The sequence below is a fragment of the Saccopteryx leptura genome, chromosome X (genome assembly GCF_036850995.1).
Source record: "Saccopteryx leptura isolate mSacLep1 chromosome X, mSacLep1_pri_phased_curated, whole genome shotgun sequence".
NCBI classification, from domain to species: Eukaryota; Metazoa; Chordata; class Mammalia; order Chiroptera; family Emballonuridae; genus Saccopteryx; species Saccopteryx leptura.
This window is the reverse complement of record NC_089516.1, coordinates 47,291,666-47,310,099: the sequence shown is the minus strand read 5'-3', so window position 1 is coordinate 47,310,099 and position 18,434 is coordinate 47,291,666. Positions and strand designations below refer to the sequence as shown.

Sequence of the window (18,434 nt, the reverse complement as noted above, 5' to 3'; positions counted from 1 at the left end):
AAAATATTGTGTTTGATTCTATATTATTATATGAGTTAGTAGGGTTGGAAATTATCTCGTTATTTATTTACCTTTAAATGTACCTTAAAAATTGTTAGTATTTGCCTATATTTGACATCAGTGTTTGCCTCAAACACTTTACATAAATTCATGTTTCACTGTGAAATAGTGACACAGGGCTCTTGGAAACTATTCTGCCTTTTTGTTCACCTTTATCTCATTTGGTATTTGGCTCTGTCAGCATTGTCTTTGACCACCAACATTAGTTGGTAGTTGCATGCTAGCTTTGTTGGATATAACAGGTGCTCCTTTACTTATGATGGAGTTACATCCTGAAAAACACATCAGAAGTTGAAAATATCATACTAAGTCGAAAATGCATTTAATACATCTAAACTACTCAATATCATAACTTAGCCTAGTTCGTATCTACTGAATGCTTGTCACTTTACATTTTATGAAAAATCATAAACTGAACCATTGTAAGCCAAGGACCATCTGTATTATGAATTTGTTAATGAGGCCTGAGTATATGGGTAGGTGAACTTAAAATCTAATCATCCTAGTTTTTACCTGGTGCTATGGTTTCACATGATTAGAATTGTGTACAGTATTTATTTTAGCTGTGTTTCTTTGTTTTATGGGAAGCAAAAATGGATAAGCAGTAGATGATCATGGTAATGGCATTAGGTATGGTGATAAGAGAAAGTATAGGATGTTGACATCTTTTTGCTTGGACCATTAAACAAAATTTCTTTGTGTTTGTATCTTGACCCCCCCCTTTCCCCATTACACCATATTTGCTTTTAACACTAATCAGCCATAAGAAATTGTCAGAAGTTGTTTCTAAATATCTTACTAAGTTTAAAAAAAAGAGAAGACAACTGTTTCAGTGAGTGCTTTATTTACAGTGCCATTGATGACTTTAAAAAGTTACTTATTTAATGTACCATGTTTCCCCATGTATAAGATGCACCCTATTTTGAAAAATTTGGGGTCTAAAAACCGGGTTCGTCTTATACATGGTTGTAGATTTTTTAAACTTGCATTTCCCGCTTTTTCATGTGGATGAGGAATTGTATGAATTTTATGATGAATGAAACTTGAGTTCAATAACTTTATGTAATACATTTCCCCCCCAAAATTAAGCTGCGTCTTATATACGAGAGCATCTTATACATGGGGAAATACAGTAAAATTAAGAACTGTCATTTTGTAGCTTGGTAATTTTATGAATTTCTCTGATATTAGAAAGCAGTGGAATAAATTGTATTTTTGTACTTTTAATCATCTTCCAGATAGGATTATATGACTTAAAGAGGATCTTGAAATTTTATGAATCCAAATTATAGTAATTCCTGAAACTTTTGTGTTCTGTTTAGACTCTTAATTATAAGGGAGCGGGATGGTTAGTTTCAGTGCTTGTGATTTGGTATATATGCACTTTTAGATAGCTAGGATTGGAATAAGAACGGAAGACAGTCCTTTTATACATGTTAGGCTTTTAAGCATAGTAGAATCACCCCAGAGTTTGCCTTATTTTAGGATGGCTTCTCCAGACTTGATTAGTATTTATAAATGTACTTTAGGATAGGTAAATTTTAGGATATATATTTTAAAATTCTCAACATGTTTATATTTAAAAGGAGAGGAAAAATCAAGGCATTTTAAGTGGGGACTTTGTCCTGCATCACATTTTCTTATCCGATCAAAAGTTCTTGTAGGATTTTTTGGTATGGAAGCTATTCTAGTTCCTTTCTTTATGGGCATCAAACCTGGGACTGTACCCAGAGATTTGAGAAATGATTCATATTTAGTTTTTTTAAGTGATCTAGGACACACTGTCACGTACAATGTTATATAGTAAATTATTAGCAGGGAAATTTTCAAAATTAATTTGTAGCTTGAAACAGTTTTGAAAGATATAGAATTTCCTCTTTATCTAAGGTAAAGGTAAGAAACAATTATTAAATGTGTAGTGCTAAGCACTATGATAAACCCTTAAAGAAGTTACATTCTTTTACAATCATTTTTTATTTTTTACTTACAATTGACATAAAACATTATATTAGCTTCAGGTATATACTCCAGTGATTAGGCATTATATAACTTAACAAATGATCAACTTGGTAAATCTTATCTCATACTTATCTGATGCCATAGTTACTAGAATGTTATTAACTATATTCTGTATGCTATGTACATCATATCCCCTTGACAGATTTGTATTTCTTAATCCTTTTACATTTTTCACCATTCCCCCAGTGCCCCTCCCACCTGGTAACCATCAAATCATTCTCTGTATATGAGTCTGTGTTCTGCTTGTTCATTTATTTTGTTATTTTAGATTCAGTTGTTGATGGATAATGTGTTCATTACCGTTTTATTGTTCATATTTTCAGTCTTCCTTCTTCTTCTTTCTTCTTCAAGGCCCTTTAACGTTTCATGTAATACTGGTTTAGTGATGATGAATTCCTTTAGCTTTTCTTCTCTGGGAAACTCTTTATATATCTTTGTATTCTAAATCAGTGGCCCCCAACCCCCAGGCCACGGACCAGTACTGGTCCATGGGCCATTTGGTATTGGTCCGCAGAGAAAGAATAAATAACATGAAACGTTGTCAGAATAACAAATTTAAATACAGCCTGAATAATGAGGACATGCTCGTTCCTCCTTTAACTTAGCCCAATAAATATCGTAAGTTCGACAATTATATTTAAAAATACCACAGTTTTTACGCCGGTCGCATGATTTTATTTTGTGCATTTATCCGTCCCACCCTAAAGGCCAGTCCGTGAAAATATTTTCTGACATTAAACTGGTCCGTGGCCCAAAAAAGATTGGGGACCACTGTTCTAAATGGTATTTTTGCTGAATAAAGTAATCTTGGTTGTAGGTCCTTGCTTTCTATCACTTTGAGTATTTCTTGCCAATCCATTCTGACCTGCCAAAATTCTGTTGCCAAATCAGCTGACAGTCTTATGGGAGCTCCCTTGTAGGTCATTAGCTGCTTCTGTCTTGCTGTTTTTAGGATTCTCTCTTTGTCTTATAACCATTTGCTTTTTAATTATGATGTGTCTTCATGTGGGCCTTTTTGGGTTCATTTTTTATTTTAAGAGAGAGAGACAGTAAGGGAGGGAGATGAGAAGCATCAACTCATAATTGCATCACACTGATTGTTCATTGATTGCTTTCTCATATGTGCCTTGATCAGGGTTTCCAGCGGAGCCAGTTACCCCTTGCTCAAGCTAGTGACCTTGGGCTCAAGCCAGCAACTGTGGGGCCATGTCTGTGATCCTGTACTCATGCTGGATGAGCACATGCTTGAGCCAGCAACCTCAGGGTTTTGAATTTGGGTCCTCAGTGTCCCAGGCTGATTCAGTATCCACTGCGCCATCACCTTGTCAGGCTTTTTGGGTTCATTTTGTTTGGGACTTGGTGTACTTTCTGGACTTGTATGTCTGTTTCCTTCACCAGGTTATGGAAGTTTTCTGTTGTAATTTTTAAAATTTCTTTCTCTCTTCTCCTTCTGGCACCCCCATGATGAATATTGTTATACTTGAAGTTGACCCCAGAGGCTTACACTATACTCATTTGTTGGATTCTTTTTTATTTTTGCGGTCCTATTTGGGTGTGTTTTTTGTGTTTTTTTTTTGGCCTCCTTGTATTCCAAATTGCTGATTTGATTCTTCAACTGTACTATTGATTTCCTGTAAATTATTTTTCATTTCAGTTAGTGTATTTTTTGCTTCTGACTGGTTCTTTTTTTATGGTTTTCATTTCTTTTTTTATTCTGTTGAAGTTCTAAGTTCATTGAGTGTCCTTATAATCAATTTTTTGAACTCTACATCTAGTGTATTGTTTATCTCTATTTTGTTCTTTTTTTGGAGATTTGTTCTGTACTTTAATTTGGGACATGTTTCTTTGTCTCATTTTGGCAGCCTTCCTGTGTTTGTTTTTATGTATTAGGTAGTGCTGCTACATCTCCCAGGGTTAGTAGAGTGGCCTAATAAAGTAGTGTCCTATAAGGCCCATTGAGACAGCCTCCCGGATCATCCAAGATGGCACTCCAAGTAGGTCCCCTGTGTGGGTTGTGTATATCCTCCTCTTGTATTTGAGCCATGATTGCTGTTGGCATATCAATGTGAAGGATTTACCCCAGGCCAATGAGATGCAGGGACTGGCTGTGACCACTATAGAGTAGGGGTCCCCAAACTACAGCCCGCGGGCCACATGTGGCCCCCTGAGGTCATTTATCCGGCCCCCGCCACACTTCTGGAAGGGGTACCTCTTTCATTGGTGGTCAGCATCCATATCCTGTGCTCCTGGAGTACTGTATGTAGCAGCGTCGTTCACGTACAGTACTACTTCCGGTATCGCGGGATGCACGCGTCACGGCTCCGGAAGTGCGTCATATCACTTGTTACGGCTAGCAGTGACAAATATGGAACCGGACATTGACCATGTCATTAGCCAAAAGCAGGCCCATAGTTTCCATTGAAATACTGGTCAGTTTGTTGATTTAAATTTACTTATTCTTTATTTTAAATTTGTATTTGTCCCTGTTTTGTTTTTTTACTTTAAAATAAGATATATGCAGTGTGCATAGGGATTTGTTCATAGTTTTATTTTTATAGTCTGGCCCTCCAATAGTCTTGAGGGACAGTGAACTGGCCCCCTGTGTAAAAAGTTTGGGGACCCCAGAGGATAGGCTGTGCAGGGGATACCTCATAGAGCAGGACTTACTTTAGCAGGGCTCTGGTGCTCGCTAAGTTTGCCCCTTGAGTGTGTAGCTTGTGGAGGTGGTTTGTGGTGCTTCATTGTAGTCTGAAGCTGTTCACCAGGTGCATTGGCTCTAGGGCCTCCCACAAGGTGCATGCCAAGACCTTCTGCCACCTGTGTTTTGCCTTGGACTCTGGCACGGGCTACAAAGTGATCTGCAGGTAGTTGCTACATACTTGTACTGAACTTGGAGGAGTCCAGGAGAGGCCAAGCTGTAAACCAAGGCTGGCTGCTGCTTGTGCCAGGCCTGGGTTCACTTAGAAAGAGGTATGGGGTATGCAAAGACCAGATGCTGCTTTTTTTGAGAGGTTTTAGGAGTCTGAGGCATGTGTCAAGATAGGCTATTAACTATGGAAAAGCCACTGGAAACAACTTGGATGGGCTCGCAACTTCGATGGGGCAAGGTCTCAGGGAATCACAAGGGGAGGGCCAACAGTGATAGCCAGGTTGATGGAAATTCAGATATGGCACCTGCCTGCAGCTCTGTGAGGGGAAGGGCTTAGAAAAGGAACCGTGGCCTCTGCTAGCACTTTTGTCTGGGAAAAAGCCTCCCTTTCAGCTCTAACTTCTATGCCAGACAGTTCAGTTCCTCTCCGTTTGTCTTTGGTGCCCTTTGAGCTGCTGCCTCAGTGATGGAAAGAGGGAGTTGAATAGAGGTAAATCCATGTGCAGGCCCTTTAAGAGTAACACCTGGGACTGTGGTAGCCCTCCGTCTCACTCAGCCACAATCGCCAGGGTTCCAGTACCAGGAAGAAAAGTCCTGACAATTTCTGGCTGTAAATTTGGTTTTTACAGCCTGAAATTGTCAAGACTTTTCTTTCTGGTACTGGAACTCTGGGATGGGGGATCTGGTATAGGGCTGGGACCCCTTGTTCCTCAGGGGGGGTACGACCTCTGTAGCCAAGATACCCCTCTGATTTTATCCGCCCCCACAGGGGTGTGGGTTCAGCCTGGTCCACATCCCTATCCCTCTTACCAGTCTAGATGTAGTTTCTTCTATATATCCTTTATTGTAGAACTTCAATTCAGCTAGATTTCAGGTAGTTCTGAATGATGATTGTTCTATAGTTTAGTTGTAATTTTGATATGGTTGTGGTAGGATGCCATTTCAGCTGGGAGCCCCTGAAGTTTTGTTAAATTAAGCATAAGACAAGGAGGCAGTGAGACAAACTCCCACGTGCACCCCGACTGGGATCCATCTGTCAAGCCCCTACCAGGCTATGCTCTGCCCCTCTGGGGCCACTGCTTCTGGCAACTGAGCTATTTATTTTAAGTCCTGAGGTGAGTCCATGAAGCCATCCTCAGCACCTGGGGCCAACTCACTCAAACCTTTGAGCCATGGCTGTGGGGGAGAGGAAGGAAAAGAGAGAAGGGGGAAGGGGAGGGGTGGAAAAGCAGATGGTTGCTTCTCTTGTGTGCCTTTACTGGGAATCGAACCTAGGACTTTCGTACACTGGGCTGACGCTGTACTGCTGAGCCAACCGGCCAAAGGGGAGATTCCCAATTCTATTGCTTTTGTCAGCCCTTTGATTGGTATTAAAAAGCAAAAAAGAGAGAGAGATTAAGTTCCCCAGACTCTCTTGGAGCTAATGACAACTGGAATTTTTCAGACTCCAGAATTCTATTCTTTCAATTGTTCATTTTCTCATGCAGTCTCCTGGATATTTTTATACACACACACACACACACACACACACACACACACACACGTATGCACGCATAAATTTATATATATTTAAATATATACTTTAATTATATGATTTCTCATTTAATTTAATTATTAAATTATACAATTTGATTATATAATTTAATTGAAGATTTAGGAATAGAATTTGAGTTAGTGGGTTTGAAGTATATCGTAAGACCGTTGAAAGGCAATTTATAGTAGTTTAAAATGGTAGAACTTATGGCAAAAAGTACCTGTTAAGTATAAATGGTAGTTGTTAATATTACTCTTGAGATTGTATGAATTCTTACGTTCTTTCCATATGTGCGAAAAGTGGATATTATTTGTTTATAAAAATAGGGACCACAGTAATGTTTTAGATTTATAACTTAGGAATAAACTTATCGAAGTGCTGCTACATTATCTTATTTGGCAAGCATTTCCATTTTATAGATAGCAAATACTGTTATGCCCAAACTAGTGGCTCTTTTAATTAGTTTTTCTAAAGAATGCGGCATTGTCTATGTCTGTGGTAGAATTGAAGTGTATTGATTTCTTGGATAATTGGATGGAGGATATGTGCATTATCTCAGGAAGGACATGCATTTTAGTGTTTTGTCTTTTTCTTAAATGTTTGTATTTTTTATTTCTAGGCTGTTCGCTGCTACGAATCTCTAATCTTAAAAGCTGAAGGAAAAGTGGAGTCTGATTTCTTTTGTCAATTAGGTCACTTCAACCTCTTATTGGAAGATTATCCAAAAGGTAATTTTTCCCCTTGTTAATTACGGTTAGATTTATATGTATGTTTAAAATTATTGTAATTGTTTGTACTCTGTCTATATCAAGGGTACTACCATTTTTACTTCAAAAAGTTATGTTTATGATTATCCTAAAAAAAGTGGGGAAAAAAGGTAGATAGATGGAAATGTGAAGAATTATATAAGTCCATGTAAATTATTAATAAGTTGACCATTCAGTTAAATTGATAACCACATATCTGCCCTTTAAAGGCTGTACCATAGTAGAAAGTGAGACATTGGTGGACACTTTAGAAAAGTAACACAAATTCAGTAAACTTCCATTTTAGCTAGAAAATATTAGAACAAAAATCTGATCTCTTACAATGTTATTGTAAAGGTAAGTAACACAGAGAAATGATCACATACAAGCTTGAGCATTGGCTAAAACAAATGTTATATTGATTTGAAATTTTTTTCTTTTGAGAATTAGTCAGTTAAATAAATGGAGGTAGTCCCCCAAGATACCACCTCCCTCAATACCAAAGGCAAAATCCATAGCAAAAAAAACTGTATTCTTATAAGCAAGAACAGTGGAACCTTGATGATAATCAACATCTTATTGTGGTGTGGATGCATTTATTAAGCTTGTTTTCCACACATTTTTTTAGTGGGCAGAACAACTTATACATTATTTCAGGATTTGAGTGAAGGATTGCTCGTGTTTAATATTGATGGTTTATTATGTCACTTTCTGTTAAGTCAGGTGAACACCTTTCTAATGAAAATGCAGTTATATTTTGAGACAGGTGTAATCTGTGTGGTTTGGAGTTAGGCCTTTTTTATTGTTCATCTCAATTTTTTTATAGCTGCATTATCATTAACATTATATATATATACATATATATATATGTATACACACACACACACACACACACACACACACACACACACACACACACACATCCCTGAGCTTTTGTTTTGTAATCTGTAAAATGAGGGGAGGAAGTGATAGCTCAGAGGTTTTGGGATTGCTATGTGAAACTGGTTAGTATTTAACAAGATGGCTTTAGGATAATAGGTATTAATAATTATTTAGTACTCTATTAGATACTTTAATTTCAATTAAAACTAGGTAAGTTATTTAAAGGAAACCATTATACAAAAGAAACACAGAAATCTGTGCAATCTAATATTTTAATACCACACCCTTTTTGTAGAACACACTAATATTTGAGAGCAGCACATAACTAAAAACCCAGGCTTGAAAATTAGGTTTATGTGTTGGGCTTATGTCCTTGCTGCTTAGTGGTTATTAAAATATGTATTGGCTTTGAAACTATTAGGTTATAAATTTAGCTATATTTTCCATTTAAAAAATGGAAATGAGGAATACAGAGATATTTGTTTTGGAGTCATCTTTTTCCTTCTTGGAAGGTGAGGTTGGGGCATGTGGCAGACTAGCTGGTGGAATAAAATGGGAGAAGAGAAAGGTAATCTAAGGATTTATGTCTTTGGAAAGATGAGTTCTTAGACCCATTTACTGTTGTGTAGATGAACTGGCCATTAATAAGGCAGTAGGTTGATTATTTGTAATAGGAAAAGGAATGAGAATGGATGCAGAGGTATAAATAATATGTATTTTAAGTATTTCAGGCTGTTGGCTTCTATTTCTTAGATGGGAGTTTTTTAATTCCTCCTTGAGGATTTACTGACCACATTCCCACTTAAAAATAAGACCCCTTTAAATAGCAATTATTGAATTCTTTATACTCATTCTCCTCACTATCTTCATTTAAGTCCAAAATTAGAGCTAGTCTTTAGTAGCTTCCCCCCCCCGCCCCTGTCCCAGCCTGCCCCTCAACACACACCATTACCACTAGCAGTTTATGGAAACATTTGTTACTTCAGGCTGCTTCCTTTTTCTCTCTTTGGAACCAGTGCAAAGATGAGAACCTTCAACCCAACCAAATAGACATGTGCTTTAGAGAACACATTATATTCCATAACTTTTTGTGAAGTTAACATAAACCATGCAATGAACATGTGAGTAAACTGCTCAGGTATATGTATGTTGGGGACTTCATTGCCCTGTTATTCTGAAGATAGTTCTTTAATTATTATTTTGAGTATCGTCATGTGAAATTTTCTGAGCTTGGGGTTCCTTGTGAAAAACTGCTGTTACTTTTGTTTTAGAAAATGGTAGAATCTCTTTTGTGTATACCTTTGGACTGTAGTTTTTCTGCTCTTGTCATTCTGATCCCATCTTCTTCCTGTGTTACAGGAATTCCTAAAAATTTTCTGATCTGCAGATGATATACTTTATCATTGCTGTTATGGATTTATTCATTAAAATTTTCTTTTCTGTAATTTCAGATGAATTTGAAAGCAGAAGAAAAATGTCTTTGGCTTTGTAAAACTTTTTTTTTTTTAGCCTTTCTTGTTGGTAATGTTTATGAAGAGTTTAAAAAAATATTTTGTCACTTGATTTGGTCATTTGGCTTCTACAAATTTATCCTAAAAAAGTAATTGGTTGAGGATTGTGGGAAAATGGAGGTTCATTGTGTTTGGCCTATTGTGGGTTAGATTCATCTGGAGGGGGTTTAGCATACAGAATGTTCAGTAAGGAATGCCTTTAGGATCAACAGCTGTGGAAGGTGGGCGGTGGAACCTGGATTGGACAGAGGGAGAAGTTAAGCTGTAACAGCCTTGGCCTACTCCGTTGGGAACCCTGGAGCTAGTATAGCCTTTTAGAGCTATCCCAAGTTGGGCCAATATGTCTAGGTCCTTATATTCCTTCCATCTCTTCAATATTGGGTGTTGGTCAGCCTGGGAAGGAGTGTGATTTCCATCAGGAAAGCTCTCTGTAGCTAAGGCAGCTAGCTCACCACTGCTAGAGGCTGTCTGCCTGTAGGACTCAACAGTCCTTCCTTAAGATGGGATTTAAGTGGCTCTTCCCAGTGTCTGCCATACCTTCTTTTCATTCCTCACCCCAAAGCTAAGTGATTAACCTCAGCTGAGCCAAACAGCTGATAGAGCTGTTAGGCTGCCATGCAGAGGGTGCAGTGATTTCTCTTCTTAGGGTTGGAGAACAAGCTGAGAGACAGAGAACAAGCCTGGACTGAAAAGCAAGCATATATATGCGACGGAACCTAGAAGCAGTTTAATTGAATTATATGCAACTATATAAATATCTTTAGCAAATTATAGGAGAAGTTAGTCACTGAGTTGCTTAGAAAATCAAGTAGCAAATTTCCTCAAAGAATACAGCAAAGTTATAAAAAGATAGAAATCATGAGATAAGAGACTAGGGGGATGGATAGTAGAAGTTTCAGAAGTAAAAATTAGTTGAAGGAAATATAATCATTCCTGATATTAGTATGAAAACTTAAGTTTCTTCAAGGTTTGTAGTGAGCTAGAAGCTTTCCCTGAAATCTCAGGCGATAGATTTTTCCTTCCTTTCCTCCTTCCTTTCATGTAATTGGTCATTTGTTGCATTGTCTGTCACTTTGGGGCAAAATAGATTTTGGTGGTTTTAGTTCCTCAGCAGTTACAAGTGGCTAGGACAATTTACATGCCAAGAGTTGTTAGTGTGGAGAAGTATAAAGTCAGTGTTGACAAACTTTCTTTGGCTTTCTGTCTTTTGTCTTTCTTGGGTGGAATGACAGTTCTCCATCTTAGGTTATATATAGTATAAGAATGTAAAGTACATGTTATTCAGTAGTTTTGTTTCTCTAAAAATTAACAATCTTTTTTTTTTTTTTTTTTTTGTATTTTTCTGAAGCTGGAAACGGGGAGAGACAGTCAGACAGACTCCCGCATGCGCCCGACCGGGATCCACCCGGCACGCCCACCAGGGGCGATGCTCTGCCCACGAGGGGCGATGCTCTGCCGCGACCAGAGCCACTCTAGCGCCTGGGGCAGAGGCCAAGGAGCCGTCCCCAGCGCCTGGGCCATCCTCGCTCCAATGGAGCCCTGGCTGCGGGAGGGGAAGAGAGAGACAGAGAGGAAGGGGGGGGGGATGGAGAAGCAAATGGGCGCCTCTCCTGTGTGCCCTGGCCGGGAATCGAACCCGGGTCCCCCGCACGCCAGGCCGACGCTCTACCGCTGAGCCAACCGGCCAGGGCCTAAAATTAACAATCTTTTAAAAAAATTTTTGCATAGTTCATTTCTTTATTGTTATGGCTGTTGGAGCTAAAGGTTGTGATTTTTTTTTAAAGAATCTGCTCTTTGTTTAAAGCTTCTTTTAGATAGACATTGGGAAATAGTTTGCATAGTATAAATGTTTGCTATATAATACAAATTTACTTTTGAAATAAAAATGAAATAAAAATCCAGAATATTGACATATACTACATATAATATCCATAGAATGGGTATTAGGTTATCTGAAAGCTGAAGTGCTTAGTTATCCTTTTATCTGTTTCCATTGAATTCATAATTACTGCACCTTACTTCTCTGTATAACTTCATTTAAATGTATTTCATGCTTTTTAAAAAAATATTTACTAGTGCCATCATGTCCTCCCATTGCAATTTGGGAATTGCCAATTTTGTTCAGTCTACTCATGGCCTAGAATTAGAAAGTACAATTAAGACATACCCAAGGAAGCACAATAGTGACCATAACCCAGGTTATCAGAAAGAAGCCTGTATCCAGGCAGCAAGCAAAAGTTATAGTAGTTGCCAGAATTAAAGAGTTGGTGGCAGAATACACTGAAGGAACACAAAGAAGACACCTACTTAGTGTCTCTTGTGGCAAGCCAAATGTGAGATACAAAGACCATGAGTATATTATTTTAATAATGACAAAGTAGTAGTAAATCTGACTGTTCAGTAGATGCATTAGTTTAACTTGAAGACCTCAGTGAAGATGCTGAGGATAGGAGTAAAAGAATTATTTGCTTCTTTGCTTTTCCAACGTTCTGTTTGCTTATCTCTGTAATCTGAAATATTTTCAAACTGGTGGGGAGACAGGGACATGGGAACAAAGATTTTTTTGTGGTGGGTGCTATCCATAAGGGTTTCAAATGTTAATATGTATTAATATATATTAATACTGTATATATAAGAGAAAGGTGTATTTTAGGCATAGAATTTCAAAAGGTAGAAAGGTGGCTAGAGAGCTAGGTACATCAGTCATTTATAATACAATGAAACAGTTAATACCAGCTCTCTGAGATAGCATTTAACTCAAGGTATACCTTTTTAGTTCAGCCTCAGAAAAACAGAGCAGTCTATTGACTTAATAACTTAGGCAACCACAACCTTTTCCAGTCTAAAGATGACAGTGTACCTGACAGATTTATTTGTCCTTCTTTCCTCCCCTCCCCTCAACTGGTCCTCAAGCATCTAACTTGTTCCCTAGAGTGTTATACATTGGGCTAGGGACGAAAAGAGAAATTCTGAGTTCTGCCTGTATTAATGCGTGGTCCAGTATAGGAGTACAGATTGAGTTTAAATCTTTTTCTTTATTTATATTGCATCTAACTCTGAAGAAGCCTCCCTTTTTCTGGCAAGGCTATCACCCTTAACCTACAGTGTTGTTTCTTTTCATCCTTGTGCTGTCTGTATGGACTTGTCACCAGGCATGCTTTCTTTTTCTTGTTTTGATAATCTTAACCCAGAGTTGTAATATTTCCAAGCATGTTCAAGTCTCTGTCACCTACTAAATCTTTATACCTCTTTATTCCCTCACTCTGTTTCTCTAGATCTGTATTTTATTTAGTTCAAAATGAGTTATAATATGGCTTTGGATTTTTCTTTTTATTCATGTTATACCTTATTCTTAGAAAGTTTATTGATTTTACAGAGAGGGGAAGGGAGACAGACAGACATACTGAAGTGTTGATCTGTTCCTGTATGTGCCCTGACCGAGGATTGAACTGGGAAGGATTTGCATATCAGGACGATGTTCTAACCAAGTTATCCAGCCAGGCCTATACCTTACTCTTTTAATGAAAAACTTTTTAGACTGCTTGTGACCTGTAAGGAAATAATTTGGATTAAATGGCTTGATGTCACAGTCTCTCAGGATATGGTGAAGTCAGGATTAGAACCCAGTTTGCCTAAAGCTTCAGTAAACGGTACTTTTCTTACTATATCCTGTTGCTTTCCTGGTCGCTCTCCTTTTGATAATATTGACTATCCCCTAATTTTAACACAAGAAATACACTTATTTTACCATTTACACAAATATGTTTATTGTTTAAAGGAAAACATAAAACCATAAAAGGTGAGTAAGCAGCCTCAGAGCAGGAGCTATGTGTTTGTTCACATCTGTATTTCACTGCAGCTAGTCTGGTGCTATAGTGACTTAATACTTACATACTATCATATTTCCCATGTATAAGACGCTCCCTTGTATAAGAAGCACCTTAATGTTGGGGCCTGAAATTGGAAAAGAAAATGTATTACATAAAGTTATTTAACTCAAGTTTTATTCATCATAAAATACATACAACTCTTCATCTGCACCAAAAAGCGAGAACTGCAAGTAAAAAAAACTACAACCACTGTATAAGACACACCTAGTTTTTAGACCCCACCCAAATTTTTCGAAAGTGGGTACATCTTATTCATGGGGAAATAGGGTACGTGAATGCATTACTGACCCATCGATATCACTGGGGAACAAAATTTTTGTTGCATCCACAAAAACACTTGCTCTTACCTAATTCAAGTGTGCTGATCTCAAATCTGATGTTAGTTTTTCTCTGTAAGGTAGTGTTTTTGCAATTCAAGATTTTAGGTTTTCATCTTACTGTAAAATTTTTAACATTTAGTTTATCATAATAAAGTAGAATGTCTTCTTGGGCATCATCTTTGTGAAAATATAATAATTTATATAATGCAGTAAATATACTAATACACTAAAAGATGATTGCATCAGAATTTGTCTACAATTTCAAAATCAAACATTAAAACACTTATTTTAATCATAAAATTTGCGCAAAAATTATTTAAATTCTATTCTGGCAAAAATTTGCGTTGTAGCTCTTGCATTTGTGTACTTGTTGAGGACAACCTTGTTTGATGCTTCAGTAGTAGTCTGCTCATCACTAACAGCTCCAAGATTTTTGGGAAATTTATCAGGGTGACTGTTCAGGAAGTGAATCTTAATGCTCATGTTACATCAGTGTCGCGGAAAACCAACAGCATTCTTTGAACCAGAAGTTCTTAGTTTTCTGCTTTTTTGTTGCCAAGGAAGTTCTTTGTAACTGCCGCAAAAGACTGGCATACTGCTTTCTTCTCCTTATTCATCGTCCTGGCAAATTCTTTGTCACATATGAGGGTTCAAATTTGAGGTCCATTGAATACACCTGCTTTTATCTTCTCGAAAGACAAGGCAGGGAAAGCAGAAATAATATGTTGAAAGCATTCACTTTCTCTATTCAAAGCCTGAACAAACTGCTTCATTAAGCCAAGTTTGATGTGAAGTGGTGGAAAAATGATCCTGTCTCGATTAACTATGGGTTGATTCACAATATTTTGCATCCCTACTTCCAGAGCTTCACATTTCGGCCACTCCTTGTGTGTCCAGGGTTTCTCCTGAGCTCGGCTGTCCCACAAACACAGAAAGCAAGGATACTTCATGAAACCTCTGTTGTCCTAGTAGGAAATTTACCATTTTAAGATCCACACAAATGATCCAGTTATGCTCCTTATACTTCAGAAAGCCGAGGACAATTTTTATGTCATCATAATCTTCTCGCAGATGAGTTGAATAACCAATTAGAACCGCTGAAAATAGGCAATATATGCACGTGTCACAAATGAAATATTCTTTGATGTTGAAGTGTGTAACAGCCACATATATAACAGAAGGTGTCAGGACTATTCTTACATTTACACGTACTCGAAGAAGCCATGAATCAATCTTAAAACAAAATAAGATGGTGTTTTTATTAGATAATAATTTTTTTACATTTAAAAACAACTACAATTATGTAAAAGTAATGTTTGTAAAACATTAATTGCCTTGTGGTTATGTTCAATCCAAGAGTCGTTGCCCTTTAACTCCAATTTAAAAACCAATGCATGCCAATAACTTTAACAAAAATAAATTAAAATTGCATAAAAACTAGAGCATGCACCAAAAAACGGATTTCAGATTTGGAATCAGCGATGTAGAAATATATAGAAACAGTTCTAAGACCTCATGCAACAGAAAATTAAAAAAAAAAATTGTTCCCCAGTTATTTTATCATCTAAAGGCAAAGCTTCTTTAAAACAATTTTAACATAAATCTTTAGAGACTTCTATTACAATAAAGTTTTAGTATTTAAAAATTGAATTAAACTCTGCAACTTTCTTTAAGCCAGTGTATCTCAGAAACATACATGTAACATTTTTATTTTCCTGCATAGTATTCTGTCATCTAGTTTAAACAGTTCCCTGTTGGTTGCATAGACTATTTCTTTCTTTTTTTATTAACATAGTTACTATATTGTCTATCCTGGTAGCTAACTCTTTGCACACATCCATGTTTATATTCTTAGAAGGAATACCTTGATATGCTCTACTGAGTGAAAGTATATGTATATATTAAAACTTTTGAGATAGCACTAAATTATGCTACAAAAAGTTTTACTAATTTATACCTATAGTACTAGCTGAATGATAAAACTGGCTATTTTCTTGAATTCTTGCCACTATTGGGTATTTCCCTTATCACTACTGAGTATAACCAGTATTACTATTATTATTTAATCAATTTTGTATATGGAAAATGGTATATCAGGATTATGAAGTTAAAGGACAGATGACTGTGTGTGGCACTATCTCCCAACTTTATAGGTGATTCTTTTAATCCTTGATAATTTTCTTGTTCGATTTCTTTCTTTATTTTTATGGGGGAAAGGGCCAAATAAAAGAGAATGTTTGAGAAAGATTACAGAACCTGTACCAACTTGGTTAAATTTTACTTGCTTCTCATTGCTTTCTTTTGCATTTATTTTTTTGACCTAGTTCCTTTTTTTTGATCTAATTTCTTTTTTAATACTTTGCCAGTTTTCTATGACCTTTTTTATTCATTATATTTCTCTGTGTTTTTTAAGTCTAAAAATACTAAATGGGGTTATTTGAAAATTAAGTTATTAACATATAATTTGAAGTTTGTCTGTAAAGTTGGTTCCAAATATCAAAAAGAGTTGAACTTTGGAAATTGGTTGACAAAGAGTTAATAGTAACATTTGGCACACCATTCTTGGTCAGGTGGCTAAAGAAGACAAGTTTTGCCTGAAGTAATGTCAAAAAGATTTCCTAGTGGGACAAACAAGGACTTCAAGAGCCAATAAAGAACTCGAGAATAACAAAATGAAGGTTTTATGGTGTAGGGTAGGAGAAACCCAGTGAGACATATGCTACATTCATTATGAAACAGGTTTATTTAAGCATTATAAGAATGCCCAAATCAATGATTTTTCTCATTCTTTATTGAGGACTTTGGAAAAATCTAGTTAGAGTAGATTAGGATTTTTTTTTTTTTTTTTATGACGAGGTGACTCACATAAAAATTAGAAATAAGATCTGTGATTTGGTTAAAAGAATTTCACTAGAGACCCTGGTGATGAGTACTTGTATAGTCTGCAGGGTTTTAATGATTTAGTTGGATTAGAAAATAAAATATATTAGGATCTTTCATAAAATATGATGCTAGGCATAATGGAGTAAAGTGTAATTGTTGAGAAATGTGTAAATAAGTGGAAAGGTAACAAGTGTTCATGAAAAATGTCTCATTTATAAATCTGTGCTTGAAATTTGGAGCATTTACTGTTTTGACATTGAATTTGAGGGTTCATATTTATTTCTCATTTTACCATATTGTAGCATGGATGCCATGTTTTTCCCAGCTGATAATCACATAGGCTTCTTATACCTCAGTTTCAGTTACTTTGGAGGGCATCATGCTATCTTTTTAAGGTTTTTTTAAATTCTAAAATGGGCATTTTATGAAGTCATGTATTATTAAGGTTTTTGGATACATACTCTTCAAATTTGTTGAAATTTTGTAACATCACCAAAAGGGCAGTAGAGGGCCCTGTCTGGTTTGCTCAGTGGAAGTGACCATCTGCCTCTCTTCCTCTTTTTGTCGCCCTTCTCTCTTTCTTCTCCTCCTCCAGCCAATGGCTCAGTTGGTTCAAGGGTCGGCCCCGTGCGCTGAGGATAGCTTGGTTGATTTGAGCATCTGCCCCAGACAGGGGTTGCCAGGTGAATCCTGGTTGGGCACATGCAGGAGTCTGTCTCTGTATCTCCCCTCCTTCTCACTATAAAAAAGAAAAGGCCGTCCAGGATTGGTATGGTACTGCACAAAATTATCAGGGACCCTGGGCACAAATATCAAGGACCTCAGCCTAGCTTAAACAATAAGGGAGTTGATTGCCTCACGTAATTGGAAATTTATACATGAGTTTTGTGTTAGGTATTATATTCCTCAGCTGTTGTCTATGGGCTTCATCCTAAGAATAGTTCCCTTTGGAGTGGCACTTGGTGATGTATACTTCCTTGTTCACATTTAGTAGTAGAGAGAACACCTATTCCATGACTGTTATGTACAAATCAGTGATGATTAAAAAAAACAAATTTTCAATTTTCAATTATAGTTAATGTACATTATTGTATTAGTTTCAGGTGTACAACACAATGATTAGACATTTATATAACTTATGATCACCCTGATAAATCTAGTACCCACCTGTTACCATACATAGTTATTAGAGTATTATTAGCTATATTCTCTATGATGTGCTCTACAACCCCATGACTATTCTGCAACTTCTAATTTGTACTTCTTAACCCCTTCACGTTTTTCACCCATACCCCCAATTCCTCTTCCATTTGGCAGCTGGCAAAATGTTCTCCGTGTCTGTGAGTCTTTTTATGTTTGGCTTTTTCAAAATATCCTTTAAAAAAATATTCCACATATAAGTGAAATCACATGGCATTTGCCTTTCTCTGTCTGACTTATTTTACTCTAGGTCCATCCATGTTGTTGAAGATGGCAAGATTTCATGCTTTTTTAGTGGCTGAATTGTATATATGCATCATTTCTTTATCCATTTATCTATTGGTGGACACTTAGGTTACTTTCATATCTTGGCTATTGTAATTAATGCTGCAATTAACATATGGATGATATGTATGTCTTTTTAATTTAGTTTTTTTGGTTTCTTCAGATAAATACCCAGAAGTGGAGTTGTTAGGTCCTTCTTTGTCTTTTGTTTAAAAGTCTGTTTTGTCTGGTGTAA

At 36.7% G+C, this 18,434-nt stretch overlaps 1 protein-coding gene across 4 annotated transcripts in view; it reads left to right on the top strand.

The window, feature by feature from the left end:
* The window catches only part of KDM6A (lysine demethylase 6A), a 255,335-nt gene that overhangs the window by 71,018 nt on the left and 165,883 nt on the right, over positions 1-18,434 (top strand). For all 4 annotated transcript variants that reach the window (XM_066357570.1, XM_066357571.1, XM_066357568.1 and 1 more), the window contains exon 3: positions 7,102-7,210. In XM_066357570.1, the coding sequence (XP_066213667.1) occupies positions 7,102-7,210 (109 nt within the window). The remainder of the gene's footprint in view (positions 1-7,101; positions 7,211-18,434) is intronic.